Raw genomic sequence first — 17,276 nt, 5'->3', positions numbered from 1 at the left:
CTCTCTCTCAACTAGAGCGAAGCAGCACTCATGCTGGGCAGGAGGTATTTTTATATGGTCAGGTGCATGGTCCTTGTCGACCTCATGTAATGTGGTGAAATGATCACGCAGACTCGAGAAGCTCGTAATTACTTTTATTCCCCGTAGCGCCGGGAGAAAGCTCCTCTCTCTCTCGCGGTCGGCGCCGATAAAACATGGCCGCCTTCCGCTTCCTGTCCCCTGCTTCCTGTTCCGGTAGCGGAACACTAGAGCGCTACCACATATCTCCCCCTTTTATGCAATCAACAATTTGTACAAAATATAGTCCTTACTTCCAGTTCATTTCATAGTCCTTGAACCTTTCAGGTACCTTCACCATCCTTCCGACTCTGGTTCTCACCACTTCACCGTTACCTTCTTCTTCCGGTTCTTCTCTGCCAGAACTTTGTCCTACTTCATCTCTTGTTTTGTCCATCACTTCCTCATTGCCTTCTCTCTTGTCCCCACTCCTTGTTCTTGCTCTCATCTCACCTTCTCCTTCTCTGTCTTTCACTTGCTGCACTCCTTCTCCTACATTCTCATTTCTCCGTCTGCTACTTTCTCTCTCTCCTTCTTCTCCTACTTGCTCTGTACTTTCTTCCTCCTCATTTCCCCATCTCAATATCTTGCTGCATTTGGCCATGCGGTCCTGTGACCACACCTTTCCGTCGCTGAACAGGGCGGACCGGGCATATGGTTCCAGCACTTGCAAGGGTGGTGAAAATGTACTTTCCCCTTTCTTCTTTAGGATGGCCAATTTCACTCTTACCCAGTCTCCCTTTTCTAATTCAACTCCTTGAACATTGTGTCTCTTGTTGAAGTGCTTCGTATATACTTCTTGTGCTTTCTCCAGATTCCTTCTGACCACGGCCGGTGACCATTTGCTTTGCACAACTAATTTCCTCCATGCCGTGTTGTCCTTCGTGAAGGCTTCGCTACCTCTCAACACCTTAAATGGGCTGTATCCCGTGCTTCCTGGTGTGATGCGATATGCCCAGATAATTTTTTCCACTTCCTTCTCCCAGTCCATTCCATCGTTAATGGCCACCTGAATGGTGCCCATGATCACCCGGTTGAACCGTTCCACTTGACCGTTGCCGGCAGGATGGTAGATGGGCGTATGTTTAACCTCTATGCCGTTCCTTGTCGTGAAGGCTATCCACTTCGCCGATGTGAACTGCGGTCCATTATCACACGTGATAATCTTCGGAATGCCTTCCCTGACAAATGTGGTATGCAAGAACCGCACCACCGCATCAGTGTCCACACTTCCCATAATCTCTACCTCGGGCCATTTGGAATATTTATCAATGAGAACCACTATACTCTTCTGCGTCCCCTCTTTGTTGAGGACGGGTCCCATAATGTCCACAGAAACCATTTCCCAGGGTCCATCCGGCACCGGAAATTTTCCTAACGGTGGCCTTAACATGCTCTGAGATTTATCAGCCTTGGCGCATGACTCGCATCGCCGCACATGTCGTTCTACCTGCGCGTCAATGGCTGGCCACCAGTACGCTTGTCTGGCACGGGCTTTGGTCTTGGTGATGCCCTGGTGTCCTTCATGCAGTAAGTCCATTAGGTGCTCCACTATGCTTTGCGGAGGAATCACTTTGTCGCCTCTGAGCAGGAATGTAGGGTTTTCCGCAAGCGATAGTTCATCCCTTACTTCCCAGTACTTCCTCAGTTCTTCCTTAAGGTGTCTTTTTTCTGGCCACCCGTGGACCACATATCCTTTGATGGCCTCTAGGTCGGCGTCTTCTTTGTATGCTTCTTCCCACTCCTGGGCACTGATCACCTCTTCTGTGTCCTGGATGGTGGCTACCACGTATCCGTCCGACCCTTGTTTCTCACTGCTATCCATGTCATCCATCGCTGCTGCTCTGCTCAGGAAATCCGCCACTTTGTTCTGCGGACCCGGAATGTGTTCCACCTCGTACACAAAATCCAGCAGTCTAAGGGTCATTTTGGCTATTCTAGGGGTCGCGTGAGCATGGCCGCTTGACGTCAGTACTCGGACCAAGGGCTTGTGGTCCGTCCTCACCAAGAACTTCGCTCCCCATAAGTACTGCCTGAATCTTTCCATCGCCCATACCACTGCCAGCATCTCCTTCTCTATGACGCTGTACTTCTCCTCGTTGGACGCGAGGGACCTGGAGGCGAAGCTGACCGTCGTGATTTCTCCATTGTCCGCCTTCTGCTTTAGGACTGTTCCTAGGCCCCGGTCACTGGCATCTGTAGTGAGGATAGACTCCGCTCCCGGGTCGAATCCTTTCAGGGGAATGGCGGTACTCAGTTCTTGTTTTAGGGGCTCAAACTCCGTCTGTTCTTCCTGGCTCCACACAAACTTGTTCTTCTCCTTCAGGAGTTGACGTAGTAGATGCGTTTTCGTAGCAAAGTGGGGAACAAATTTACTGTAGTACTCGGCCATCCCCAAAAATGACCGAACGTCTTCTTTCTTGCTGGGAGTGGGGGCATCTTGAATGGCCTTCATATTCGCTCTTTTTGGCTTGATCCCGTTTTCGCCTACTTCATGGCCCAGGTACGTGACAGATTGCACCCCGAGCTTGCATTTAGTCCATTCTGCCGTCAGACCGTTTTCCTGGAGAGTCTTCAACACCTTGTGGAGTTTCTCATTGTGGTCCTGTTTGGTTCTCCCCATCACCAGGATGTCGTCTTGGAAAAACTGCACATCCTCCACATCCCTCAGCAACTTGTGCATTAGCTTCTGGAAAACCGCCGCTGCTGATGCTAGTCCGAATGGCATTCTCACGAACTCGTAACAGCTGAAGGGCGTGATGAAAGACGTGAGATGGCAGCACGAAGAATGTAGTCGTATCTGGTGGTAGGCAGACGACAGATCCACGGTGGAGAACCATTTGATGTCCTTAGTCTTGGCTAGCATCTCATTGATTCGGGGTAAGGGAAATTTGTCGATTACAATGTTTTTATTCAATTCCCTTAAGTCTACACACAGTCTCACTTTACCATTAGGCTTCTGAGCTACTACCAGAGGTGAAAGCCATTCTGCACTTTCTATGGCTCGGATCACTCCTTCCCTTTCCAACCGGTCCAACTCTGTTTGTACTGCATCTCTGCTGCGGAACGGGATGTTCCTTACCTTATGTACCACTGGTTTAGCACCTTCTTTCAGCTTAATGAGGTGTTTGTATTTCGCCAATTCCCCTATTTGACCATTAAATACTTTAGGGTACGCTCTTCGCCATGACTCCACTTCGTCCGTCGCTTCCATATCCATGAGCAATATCTTTTCAATGCCACCTGGGTTGAGTTGTATCCCTAATGCTCCTTGATCTTTCCAGCTCAAAACTGAGGGGCCTTTCTCAGCTATGTACAACTTGCAGTTGGCGTGGCGCCCTCTGAACTCGAATAGGAGGGGGCAATATCCCAGCATGGGAATTCTCTGTCCTGTGTAAGTTATCGGCCTTAAATCCATAGGATGCAGTGATTCCTTGATCTTGGATGCAAACTTTTCTTCCCATACTTGTCGTTGTATGATGGAGATGGGGGCCCCACTGTCCGCTATCATTTCCAATGGTATCCCGCCAATATGCATCTTAAGTCTGGGTTTGTCCGTGCCCTCTCCTTCCATTTCTAACACTTGGACGTCAATATACAGGAACTCCACTTGGTCATCCGCGTCTTCTTGGTCCTCTGCCTCCTCACCTTGTCCTTGGTCTACATATCTGACCATTGCTCCTTTGTTTTTTCGGCAGCATACCTTCTCATAGTGGCCGAACACACTGCAGTATGAACATTTTGCTCTGAATGCCGGGCACACCTTGTCATTTCCTAGATGCGAAGTACTGCCACATCTGTAACAGCTTGGTTTGCCACCTTTATTCGTCCTGTTGTCCCTTTGGGAGTAGTTGTTATTGGGTCTTCCTCTGTCTTGGTTCCTTTGCTGGTCTCTCTGTCTTGGCCGTTCATCCCTTGACGGCGTCATAATCTTGCATACTCTTTGAGTCCCGCCTGCTTCTTTCTTGGCCGCTTGCGCACAACGTCTCGACAATTCTGCCTTCTTGACCATCGCCCATATTTCTTTGAGGGGAGCGTCTCCATTCACCCATAGTTTCTCCTGGATGTGGGAACTGGATGTGTGCATAATGATTTGGTCCCTGATTAGGTCGTCATGCAGCGTGCCAAACTTACATGTGAGGGCCAATTTCTGTAATGCGACGACATACTCATCCACCGTCTCCCCATTCTTTTGCTTCCTTTGAAAAAAATTGAATCTGTCTATCGCGACGCATACGACCGGCCTGTAGTGTGCGTCGAGGTCTGCGATGGCGTGACTGAAGACATCCGTGTCCGTATCACCTCTCTCGGCTTTGACTATGGTATCGTAAACTCTGATCCCTTCCGGGCCCAAGTTGTGCAACAGTATTTTTTTTCGTCTTTTGCTCGAGAATGGCGTGTCTCCTTCTTCTTCCAGAGCTTCGAGATAGTTCAAGAAGTACCTTTTCCAGTCTTCCCACTTCATATCCGGTTCTCCGCATTTGGTCAGGAATGGCACTAATTGGGTGAGAGAAGACGAGTGTACCGCCATCTTGGCTGCGCCTCTCCGGGCCGCTGGGACAGGGATCGGTCGGCCAGGCGGACTCCCCGGCGTGTGCTGAACGGTATTGTCACCTGTATAGTGATCGCTGTCGCTGTCGCTTCCCTTGTCTCCCACAGAGGGGCTTGATGTACTCTGCAGGCTTCCCTTTCTGGTCGGGTGTGACGAGCTTGGGACCTCACCGCCTAACCGCTGCTCCGCCAGGTTGCCGGACCCTCTGTCGCCCTGGTCATGAAGGGTGTACACTACAGTGTGGAACTATGGTGTCCAAGCGCCTCGGGTGCAATCCAGCTCTGTGGGTGGGTTCCCAATCCTCTCCTCCGCATGAAGGCACCCTTCTGCTTACAGATCGCCGCTCTGGGTGGTACACATGTCCGTTTTTTTCCTTTGAGGCCCCTTTGCTCCTCTGCCACGCTCCGGATGAAAGTATATATATATATATATATATATATTTTTTTTTTCACTTTTATAATGTGTTCCGTTTTCGGGACCACGTGGTCGCTCCTGTCGTGTGCTGCGCGTGGGGTCTAGATCCTGACTCTCGTCACCATTGTAATGTGGTGAAATGATCACGCAGACTCGAGAAGCTCATGTAATTACTTTTATTCCCCGGAGCGCCGGGAGAAAGCTCCTCTCTCTCTCGCGGTCGGTGCCGATAAAACATGGCCGCCTTCCGCTTCCTGTCCCCTGCTTCCTGTTTCGGTAGCGGAACACTAGAGCGCTACCACACCTCACAAACACGCAATGGGAGGAGCATACACCCACATGCATACTCTATGGTGTGAGTACTTCAGCAACATTAGTTTTCTCTGGTCTCTTTCCAAAGTTTGGTTACAAGCATGGTTTTATTATTTTGTTTTATAAAATTAGTATTTTTTAATATCTTTCCTTCAAAATAATAGAGATATCTTCCCATATTCGACTTACTTTCTAAACAAGAACATCGGATATGATTCAAAGGTCTGTTAACAGAACTTTAATTATTAAATGCTTTGAAATGGCTGCAACGAGATGCCAGGGCTCGGTTGTCTTGGAATTAATAGCAGCAGCTGTTCGAAATCTTGTCTTGAGAAGTGCGGCGTTCTGTAAGCCTTGCCCAGTGGGATATGATAATGCTCGCATTTCTCCGTCTTGCTGCTTCCTATGGTGCGGCGCCCGGGGAATAACATTCAAGGAAACTAGTTACTGTGTGTGTCTTGGAATCAGAGGGATACCTGCAATGGTGTTCTCTTATCATGCTATTGACATAATGAATTAGAGACTTGTAATTCAAAAATCGAAAGACAATTCTTGACTATAAAAAAGTGGTAAAACTGCCAAATTATAATATTTCCCAATTTTTCTTATGTGTTTAGACTACTGTTTCTGATTGACTGATAGATGAACATAGTTCTTAAAGCCAACCGGGGTGACTTTCGTAATGTCATTGGTGGAATCGTACAGGATGATATCATTAAGGAACCAGATAATGTTTGTGTAGCTCCCGATGCTGCATAACATGTGTGCTGATTAAAAATTAGATGACACTAAAACCATGGGCCTTTCACAAATCTACTAATACATAGGCGCATATGCATTTATAAATTATTTGTGGAAAAATACATTTCTATTTCAAGAATGTTTGTTTTTTGTTTCAGAGGAAGGAAAAAGATATGGACCAATTTTTGAAGAACAACCTATTGATACGATTTATCCAGAGGAATCTCTAGAAGGCAAAGTGTCAATGAACTGCAGAGCTCGTGCAAACCCTCCTCCTACGTACAAGTAAATATGTCAATGTTCATAGATTTATAAACTGTGTGATTGATGGAATGACATTGAATTGTACTTAGAACCATGTTTTTTTGCAATGGCATTCCATAACTACTTACAGCGAACAATGCCTTAAAAGAAAACGTACCTACTCATTGATCTTTGAATGTAAACTTTTTCATACTTTGTTGTGCAATTATTTTCAAAGGCTACCAACACTTAAGAAATATTAATTTTAATGAGGGACAGCGCCTTAAAATTGACAGCAATCAATTGAACTTAAAATAGAAAGGTTTGTGGGGTATCTGCACTTTAAAGAATGAGGTCACATGGTATCTGAGTGAACTATTTCTCACGACAACTTTGGAGATTTCAGACAATTTTCGGACGTTGGGCAGGGGGACATCTCTCCAAAAACATACCCTACCAGTAGTCCCAATTTCTTCCCAAAAGATCTAGAGCAGGAGGTCAGTCTTTTGACATCTCCGTGACAAGCGATTGGGGCACTCTGCCTTTAAAACGTACAGTAGAAAGGAAGCAATCATTTGACTTTTAGTGGAGGGTAAAAGACGTGGCTCTTCTCAAATAGTGTAGTTTATTGCCTTGTTCATTTGCTTGCTTTTGATCAACCTGCTAAGCACCAGGACAGCTATTATTTTTTTCTGTAACCACACTCGCTGTATTTACTACAATAAGTGTTTCCTTAATGTTTCCCTCCCCAGCCTGCCACAATAATATTTCTATGAAATGTCCCGACTGTTTCACCTTTCTTTATGCTCATTAGCAGATGGCATTACAATGTGTTATATGTCTTTCACAATTTCGTATTTCTTATTGTACTGCAGCGTATTAATATCGGCCAATGTAAAGAAACATCCATCTAGTATTTAGTTAATTCAGTCATCTGATTGTTGTTGCTTGTAGGCTGTATTTTTCACAGAGTATTACAAGATGATTGCTGCTGCTTTGTTTTGTTTCCGATTCTTCTTCTAGGGCTTTATTATGAGTCTGGCGGTCCACGAACCATCAGACTCACAGTGGCGGCCTCCCGACCACCCTATTACGACTAGGGTTGTCGGGCTGCCCTGGGAGCACAGCAACCTCCACAACCCCCATTCCCTGGCGGTTGTGCGGCAGTCCTAAGGCCACAATTTGCTTCGCTGGGCTGAAGCATTTTATGAGTTTCCTCACCGCCACACATTTCATGGAATTGCGACCACCATGAAAAGTGTGGTGGTGAGGAAACAAAGGGGGTCCTGCAACCGTATAATTTTATCATATATTTCAGTGGTGTAAATATACACTATATCCCTATTCCATTGGTGCATTTTCTGTGCAATTTACTATGGCCTTAGAAGAAAGTTAAGTAGACCAATTGGGTAACAACTATTTTTCCAATACCAGTTTTGGGATCAGAGCACACACATTGTGGCACTGATTAGCCCAGAGCCCGACTACCAGCAAAAATAGGGTCCAGAAAAATGTAAAAAGTGTGGAGTGACCATGCAGAAAAGGCAAATGTGTTACACCAAACAACTGACTCACCCCTGCATTTCCACTCACTCACCCCTAAAAGTTAATACAATTAAATGAACAGTATGCAAACATGTACTCAAAGAGTCTGCTACCACTCATGCCTGTACCGTATTGGTAATATTAGCAATAATAATCATCATCATCAGCATTATCACCAAATCATCATCATTATCAGATCATTAATCTATCAGACTCTTAGTCTATTTTTGTCCAATACCTATTTTTAGTGACTTCTCAGGTTCTCCATTGTGACAACCCCACAATACTTTTATTGACTCTAAGTCACAAACAGTATGCTGTTCAAGTGATGTTTTTCAAGGTACAGCATTCTTCATCATTTATTGGCACTATCCACACCTCTGATTGATTCGTCGGACGTAAAAGTAATATCTTCAAACACTTTATAAAGAATTGCTTGCAACACGTTCAGCTATTTGTTGTGGACTGTACTGAGATTTAGCAGATTCTACATTATTTCTTCTTCTGAAACTCTGGCTAACATTTTTTTGATTTTAGCTTTTTATTTCTGCTGTTGTATTATCTTTGTAGATTCAGTTTTTCAATCAGGATTTACCTGCTTATTATATTTCCTCTGCAATGTAAAGTGATTTTTGCTTCTTAAAATGATGTTCTAAGAGCCTAATGAAGAGAGATTGCAGTGAAACAGATGTGTGGGGTGAGCAAAAAGTGCAGGTGAGATGAAGTGCAGAGCTGGGTTTAACATCTGTGCCGTAAGGAAAAATTAGTCTGGGAAAGAGACTGGTGAAAAGGAACAGGTACTTGCAGTCTTCAAGTCCCATTGGTGCCGAAATTAGAGCTGTTAATTGGTCTTCTCCCTCAGTATATGCCACAGCCTGCAGCCTTTACCCATAGTTCTTAGGAATAGACCTGCTGCCACAGGGTTTTGCATGTTAATGGTTGTTAATTGACCTTTGCCATCATCACGGCTTTCAGTTCTGTCCTATGAATGCAGAGTGGTCAATTCCCAGCGGTTGACTGTCAGGGGAATCCATTAACTGCTATTGATACCCTCAGCAGAGGGCAATCAATCTTAACGGATGCACGCAGCCGCGGCCATGACGCTTATTATTAAAGTGTGAAGTGACAACTCATGCGGTAGTGCACTCTTAGAAATAGTTATCTTTATCATGATAATCCTTTCATATTACCACATGTAGTACTGTTGGTCCTCTCAAGGGGGAGGTGCCATGTGATTCTGGATTCAGTCAATTCTCTATTGCCCGCACACCAATAGGTAGGTTCAGGAGAAATGATGCATTTCAAGTGTTCGCTTTTCATCTATTCTTTCCTCCATCCTGTAGGATTCTCACTACGATGTTCACAATAAAGTACATCTAAGTCATTAAGTGTCTGATTTAAAGGTATTGCATAAGCATGCACGACCATCTTTACACATAGTTTATTATATTAAAATCATTTCCTGCCAAGTGGACATCTAACGTGGGTTGCACTAATTTTCAACATTTGAACCATCGAGCATATGTGACAGTGTGTCAAGATAAACCTCAGACGTGATAAAGCCTTTGGGCCAGATTTACTAAGGGCTTGCATTGCCCTTGTGTCCTGCAAGGCAACACAGGCAATGCAAGCCCTTAACTGGGATTTACTAAGTCACGCAAGCCCACCTTTCATGGCTCTGCTTGGTTTAGTAAATCCAAGGTAATGTAAGGCAGTGCATTTCACTGCCTTATGTTACCTCATGGTATGAGTAAAGTGTGGGCGTTCCCATGCATCCACCAATGGAGTTTGGCACACACCCAGACTTACAAAGAATTGTAAACTTAAAAATGCATCAAAACAGTTCGCCTCACCTCCTTGTTACTTCCTTTTTCCATGTGTGATGCATTCCACATCACAAGTAGAAAAAGGAACATGCCTTTAAGGATTGTTTTTGTGCAGTAAGGTATCCCTTCCTAGACAAAATCAATCCTGCTTATAAAGCAGGCACCCTTGCACTTCGGTGCAAGGGTGCCCGTGTTGGTGCTAGGCAGCACACAGTATGCCAGCACAAGAAGGCAGCAGAAATGCACAATATCTTTGTAAATATGGCGCATTTCTGATCTCTCCCTTTGAAGCAACATAGAGCTGCAAGTTGCCTTGCTTTGCTGCATTCTATGAAATGTTACTAACTTGACTGTAACAATCGGACAAAAAATAGCACACATGTGATGGACGTAGCTAGTGTAATGATTCTGGTGTGGTTACCACTCAGAGTTCAATGCGAATGGCCAGTAATTCTGTCATTTATTCATTTAATTTGTACAGGTGGAAGCAAAATAATTGGGACATTGACCTGTTAAACAAACGTTACATTCTGATTGGAGGTAACCTTGTCATCAATAAACCAGACAAAGGTATCGACACCGGAAAATATGTATGTACAGCATCCAACCTGTACGGAACCATCCGAAGCAATGAAGCCTCTTTACAGTTTGGCTGTAAGTAGATTTAACATGTAAATTTTCACTGAATAAATGGTTTAACTTTGTGTGAGATTTCCAATGTATTGCTTTACGGGCAGCAAAGTATATGATTATTTGTTGTGTTACTCTATGCACAGAATAATACCTTGCAAAACCCGTTAACTTTATAAAAACACGCAAGAAGTTTCCGAGCTAGAACTTACATTTGAAAATTGATTGATGTATTTTCAGTTGCAATATTTATTCCTTTTACCTAGATCTGGATCCATTTTCACCAGAAGAGCGATATGCAGTCAGTGTAAAGGAGGGGATTGGAGCAGTACTTCTGTGTGACCCTCCACCTCATTACCCAGGTAAACTACAATGTGCCAGATTAAATGGATTTTTATTTAAAAAGTAATGCAACAAAGGCGTCTGGCATATATTCTCAAGCTATTGTGGGTATTTCACTAACTATCACTCTTGCCCTCTTCAGAATTAAAGTAGATTTCAACATTTTTCTGAACTAAGTGATAACAGTGGTAAAAAGCTTTAGAGGCTCTAAGGATCAGTTCACACATGAGGGCTTTCAACTTGCTCTAGAAATGGCCCATTGAGCTTATAAATACTTGGCACTCGCTTTGCTGCCACCTCTCTGTCAGACGGAATGTGTTCATGTAGTTAAAGGGTAATTAGTATATAAGTACTGAGTAAACTGTTTGCAGAGAAACTACATCCGCAAAGTGTGTGATTTTTGGTGGGCATTGGCTGCTTAAAATAAAAAAAATAAAAAACAGGTGTACTGCTGGAGAAAACAAATGCAAGGATGGTTGTCTGCTGTGTCTTCCACTGTCCCTGCTTTTGGAGCCTATAACATGGGATTCAAATTGCAAACTGCCTAAGCAATATTTTTCTACCTCTTTCAAAATATGGATATAATGATTTGATCAGGACTTCCGTTCCAGGACTTGCACACATTTTCGGTCTACAATAAATCCCTCTAAGAACCATGCCCCAATTTTTCGGGTTATCTCTCTTTTAAAAACACATAGGTGTGCTTCACCTTAAGCTTATGCAGCAGTCTTCTTGTTGTGTATTGTTGGCTGATTTATATTGTTTTTTTCTATGGTTCAAAGAGTAATTTAGCTATTGTGTTCTCACTTAGTACTTTTGCGTCAAACATTTGTAGGTACCTACACCTATCACAGGACATTTAAGTAGCTCTTTACTTCTGGGATGGAAATCCTAATTGAAATCTGTAGGTGCTCTAGCCATTTGACCATTCAACCCCCAATGGGTTTTAATCGTTATTTGGCTTTCTTTGATGATTTTCAAATCTAAGGCAGAGCCTTCGTTATGACTGAGTTAATCAGGTATATCTAAACATTGTTTGAGATTAGTTTCTTACAGGAATGTTGCAATATTTTTACTGTAGTGTTTGAATTACTCTTCACCCCAATAGCGAGAACTGCCATTACAATGTGATTGGACTGTGAGAAGTCTGAGCAGTTCTTAGAGTTCTTCAAGGATGCTTTCATACTGCCCTGACCTTAGCTTATAATATTGCGGAAACATGTATTATGTTGTTTTGTCTGATTTCAGCTTTATGACATTGGAGTGCTGAAGAGTTGAAATTTCATAAATCCTTACATTGCAGGACATCTCTATAGCTTAATGTTATCCCTCTCTGCTCTATTTTCTGCCCAAGAGTTAGATTTAGGGACCACGCCGAACTATGTGGTCAGTCATTGATTGTGAGTGTCTGTTTAGTCATCTTTGGTAAGGAATACGAAAATTCGCTTCCAGAACCCAAGGATCTGTCTCTTGTTTCACTTCTGCAGCTGATTTGAGTATCATTTGCAGTTTGGTGTGTACTTTGATGAAAGTGTGAAGGATTTTATTAATATATGTTTTTTGTAATTTTGGTGCCTTAGATATTGGGGAGATCAGTGTCTCTGCAGACAGTTGTGGTTAATGCTTTTTGCCTCTAATGTTTTATGTAGATTTGTATTGACATTCTAAAGTAGTGGTAACATGTTTCCTTCTGTGAATTCTAGATGTAAGTTAGTCATTGGGAGGATTTCTTCTGCTGAAATTGGAGGGTTTAAAGAACAAGGTGAATCTTTGTCAAGGTGATCAGAATATTATTTGTCTCTTGGATATAAGCTGTGTAGGTTACATTTAAGTTTTTGTAGGAGGGACTCAAGTGCCACAGTATTTTTTGTAGCTTATAGTAGGCTGCCATATGTAGGACGGGATGATAAACCTTTAATATAGTGTCCCTTCCTCGGCCTGGAAGATGCCGCTGTATAGGACACAGCACCTAGCAACCAGGCTACATGCCATGTGCACCCCAGTGACTCCAGTTAGAGTGAGGTCACCATTCATGGTCCCGCTCCACTGCTGAGGATGCCACAGGCATGAAACAGACCAGCATGCAGAAGGAAACGGCTTCAGATGCGATTCCTGAAACAAGTAACGCTGGACCAAAAGACAGCGATTGAGACTGTATCTTGAACTGTTAAAGAGCTGCCATCATGAAAGGCATATTGATACATACATGAGCTTTATTAGTTCAAGATCACACAAACTGACCTACGGGTTGACACTACATGGTGATCGCTTACTGAACTCACAACTGTGCTGTTGTTGCTCATTGCACCATCAGGATTCAAGCAAGCTGGGCCGAAGACGGCTGTAATGCCAGAAACCGGTCCCCGGAAGCTTGTTTCCTTCCCAGTGTAAGAATTGGCTTTTGTAGTTTGGTTTGCCCTGTTCCCATCATGCACTGGGACAGGAACAGACTAATTTGCATACAGCCAGGTTCTGAAACTGGGATGGTGAAATGAGTTAAAAAACGGTGTTGGATCTAGCCCTGATCTTTTGACTGGGTGAGAGTATTCTGCTTAATTCAGAGACTCTGTCCCTCACCACCCCTTGCTGTATAGGACACAGCACCTAGCAACCAGGCTACATGCCATGTGCACCCCAGTGACTCCAGCTAGAGTGAGGTCACCATTCATGGTCCCGCTCCACTGCTGAGGATGCCACAGGCATGAAACAGACCAGCATGCAGAAGGAAACAGCTTCAGATGCGATTCCTGAAACAAGTAACGCTGGACCAAAAGACAGCGATTGAGACTGTATCTTGAACTGTTAAAGAGCTGCCATCATGAAAGGCATATTGATACATACATGAGCTTTATTAGTTCAAGATCACACAAACTGACCTACGGGTTGACACTACATGGTGATCGCTTACTGAACTCACATCTGTGCTGTTGTTGCTTAGCAATTCTATCTTTTTGTGACATTTCAGACTTGAGAAAGGCCCACGGAAACGGGAAGAGTGGCACTAGAGGTGGTGGTGCATTACTGGGAGCCCTTTGTCGGGAATAGTGAATTCTGTATTTACTCCATTAATGTGTGCGGTATTTCGTTTTGCTTTGCCACTGTACATACTTCTCTTTTCTTAAAGACAAGCACTGAGCTAGAAAGTAGATTACTGTACGTTTTTTTGTTGACTTTTGAGGTCTGAGTCCTTACCTCCAAAGTAACACTTTGACAAATGTTTGACTGCTCCTCCTTGCAAACGGAAGTCATGTGCAGAAAAAGTGTATTTGGCACAGTTCGCAGAGCTATTTCAGGACGGACACCAGAGGCAAATATTCCCAACCCCTAGTGTTGTGGGTCGCAATAACCTCTGTTTGTCCTTTGGCCCACTGTACAAGGTTAAATAGTGCTACATCATGGAACTGAAGAAGGAACAGAGATGAGGAAGAAAGATAATGCAGGAAATAAAAAATAAAATGGGTTGCTATCAGAAACGTTTAAATAAAAACTTGAAAATCAACCAAACTAAAATAATGTTAATTAATGTTAGTGTTAGTTTTGTTCTTTCTTTCCTATGCCTTTTTTCCTCTGACTTCTTCAGTTCTCCCCTCTCTGTCATATGTACGAACAATGGTTATTTGCCTTTTGCAGTCTTTTACCCGTTTGCAACAGGTAACATATACACTTGAAACACAGAACACGTGTTTAGTTGCCCTCTGCTCAACTGAGTGACTTTGAAAAGTAAAGGTAACTTGCTGAAAACATTTAAGCCTCGCTATTTATGTTCAGCGGAGGCTTTCGGTGGCACTGCGAGTGAAACGGTTGTTCGAAGCAGTTTATTTTCCTCTCTACGTTTCAAAGCCTCTTGAAAAAATCCCCGTATTTCACATCGTTTGAAGTGCCTAAGGGTGCCATTCTGCTTCAAACACCCTTTAACTCCTACTAGGAAACTGTGCTCCTCTGCATTGAACCCTTTTCCACCTTCACCTTGCTCGGTGTGATAAAAAGATCTCGTGCAGTACAGCTTTGGTATCAAAGGGCCTACAGTGATGACTGGATCAGACGCACTGCAGTGGATAAAGGGACAGGGCAGTTAGTTATCTGAGCGCACAGCTCTGCGGTGTAAAACTCTATACTGAGTCATGCGGCAGACTCGAAAACGTTGAACACTTCTAGTTTCATAGAATGCGACCATTTAATAAAATAAATGCATCACTTTATGCAACCTCCAATCTTTAAAATGTGCAATAAAAGGAAGAGAAAGAAGGGACTGCTGCGTCACATGACTGCCATTAAAATATTGACGGGGTTAGGATGAGTAGTTATCATCACATAGGACAGCGCAGAAAATAAGCATTTTTCCTGCTAGTCTGAGGAAATAAATGCAACTATTTAACTATTTCTCGACTGGATTTACACTAGAAATGCATATAGGTGGATAATGCTCTAGTTACAAGGACATTACTGCACTTCCATAGGTACAAGGTGAATATGGCTCTGGCTGTTGCCTTTTTATTGACTCTAAATTGGTCGAAAAGAGAAATAAAAGGCAGGCGATCTACGTAATTAACGAAAACATTGGTTCTAAGTCATTGTCCCAAATGACCATCCGGGGGGCATCAGTGTCACTGAGGAAGCATGAAAATAGTCTTTTTGTGACCTCTGAACATTGTGAGGGAGTCTTTCAAGGAGTGGTGAGGAAAAGTTCCCAAAGAGGGAATAACACCTTGAATCCAGTCTCACCTGACCTAAAACAAACGCTGGTTCATTGAATTTTAAAAAGCTTCGGGTTAGTAATGCGGAAGGTGCCCATAAAATTCCGATATTTGGACTATGCATTTGTAGGTAAATGTAGGCTCTTACGGTCGACCCAGGGAGGAGATCTCATCTCAGTCCCCACTGCTACTTACAACTTCTGATCTGTGATTTTGCCTTTGTTGTAGAAATTTACCAACTGTCTAATCTGGAAAATAAACACTCAAAGCTGCCGAATGTGGCTTTTGTGATTTATATTTTTCGATCTATCGGGGTGAAGCACATGGTATGTGTCTGTGTGGTGCAAGGTGACTAAATAGCCACATGAAGGCTAGATGGAGGTGGAATCCAGTTTTGTGGACTCCCTGCTATCCAACACCTTTCCAGAAACATCTAGCTCCCAGCTATAGTGTGCCTCCCCAACCAAACTCTAGTCACTTACTGGGGTGTGAAGAAAAGTCACATAAGGCATCAAGAAGTAAGGCAGGAAAGAAGTTTATTTGCAGTAGCTCATAAATAGAGACACCACCAGTCAAAAAGTTCCTGAGCAGGAATACCCAGGAAGTCAGCACTCCAGAACACACATCAGATTCTACTGCATCACATCACTTTCTCCAGAGTAAAGCATTACATAGCAATTATCACACTGACCAAGGACGGCCTGACTCTGCACACATCCTTCATCATCCAGTGCAAAAGGAGCAATGAGAATGGGGTCACATCTTTTCTAGTAACAGGAAGAATGTCACCCAAGAGATGTGACATTGTGGCCATGCTCAAATGACTATGGGCAAATGCTGACAGGCATGATGCTCCCTCTGGTCCACACAACTCTGCGCACCTTGATATGGATATTCACATTCTAGACTTAACAAAAAAGGCAAGGGGGCCAGAGAAGTTATGTTTATTTCAAATAAATCATTTATTTTATTGCTGAAAATTTGCACGAAGTCCTTGGCAACACATGTTTTGAGAATATATGTGTTTCCTCAGAAGACAAACGTTATGCTGTACAATGAATATCTATAAATGCCCACATCTCCTGTAGCCTAATTAATGCTGTTATATTTATTGCTCACTGTTAGAAATGGAATTTCAGGTTGGTTAGAGCAAGCGCCTAAGCCAGGTGGAAACCACCACTCTAGTCATGGCAAGGGTGTTACACGCTGAAGATATCCCCTGCTCAACACACTCACACAGCAGCGGCACATTAGGCACACCACAAAAGAAACTCCACACAAGGTTATATAAGAAAATTGCCTTTGTATTACTCATAAAGCATATTAGAATGCAATCACATATATACACTGTGCCACCTGGCACTAGTTATGACTTTACAGGGGATTATATACATTACAGGGCAAATCGGGCCATTGTCATAATATCACCACTCACAATTAGTGAAGACAACCAGTAACTACTGGCAATAGGGTACTTAGCAAAACACATTAGGCATACATCATAATCATCAGTGCAGCCTAGTAGTAAATGCTAAGAATGGGCACACCCTATGAATGCATCAGGCATTAGGCATAAGACAGTATAGTATGCATAACATCACAGTAGGCCATGCAATATAGTAACATCAGGCCCAGCAGTGTTCCTTAGGCCAAAGCATTAGCATCAGCAACAGTGCACCAAATGTAGGTACTCACTTCCGGAGGGCACACTTAATTGTCACCAGACATGTCCAGAAGTCCTCAATCAATAGGAACCTTCTTGGCCGTGCCAGCACTACACTGCAGGGGGTGGTGGTGATCCTTTTGGCCTCACGTTGGCACAAGGCTTCCAAATTTACCCCCCAGCTGGAAGCACAGCACAAACAATGCCCCTACAGGTCTGCAACCTCGACCCGCAGACACGGGCCCAATGTCGGATGA

The 17,276-nt window shown here is 43.6% G+C and overlaps 1 protein-coding gene across 1 annotated transcript in view; it reads left to right on the top strand.

The window, feature by feature from the left end:
- CNTN1 (contactin 1) overlaps positions 1–17,276 on the top strand; it is a 664,003-nt gene that overhangs the window by 127,821 nt on the left and 518,906 nt on the right. Inside the window, exons 3-5 of the mRNA XM_078674301.1 lie at positions 6,235–6,361; positions 10,172–10,344; positions 10,587–10,682. Coding sequence (XP_078530427.1) covers positions 6,235–6,361; positions 10,172–10,344; positions 10,587–10,682 — 396 coding nt within the window. The remainder of the gene's footprint in view (positions 1–6,234; positions 6,362–10,171; positions 10,345–10,586; positions 10,683–17,276) is intronic.

Source organism: Lissotriton helveticus, chromosome 1_1 (assembly GCF_964261635.1).
Source record: "Lissotriton helveticus chromosome 1_1, aLisHel1.1, whole genome shotgun sequence".
Taxonomy (NCBI): Eukaryota; Metazoa; Chordata; class Amphibia; order Caudata; family Salamandridae; genus Lissotriton; species Lissotriton helveticus.
Note: the sequence above shows the minus strand (reverse complement) of the source record. Positions and strands in the feature narration are given on the sequence as shown.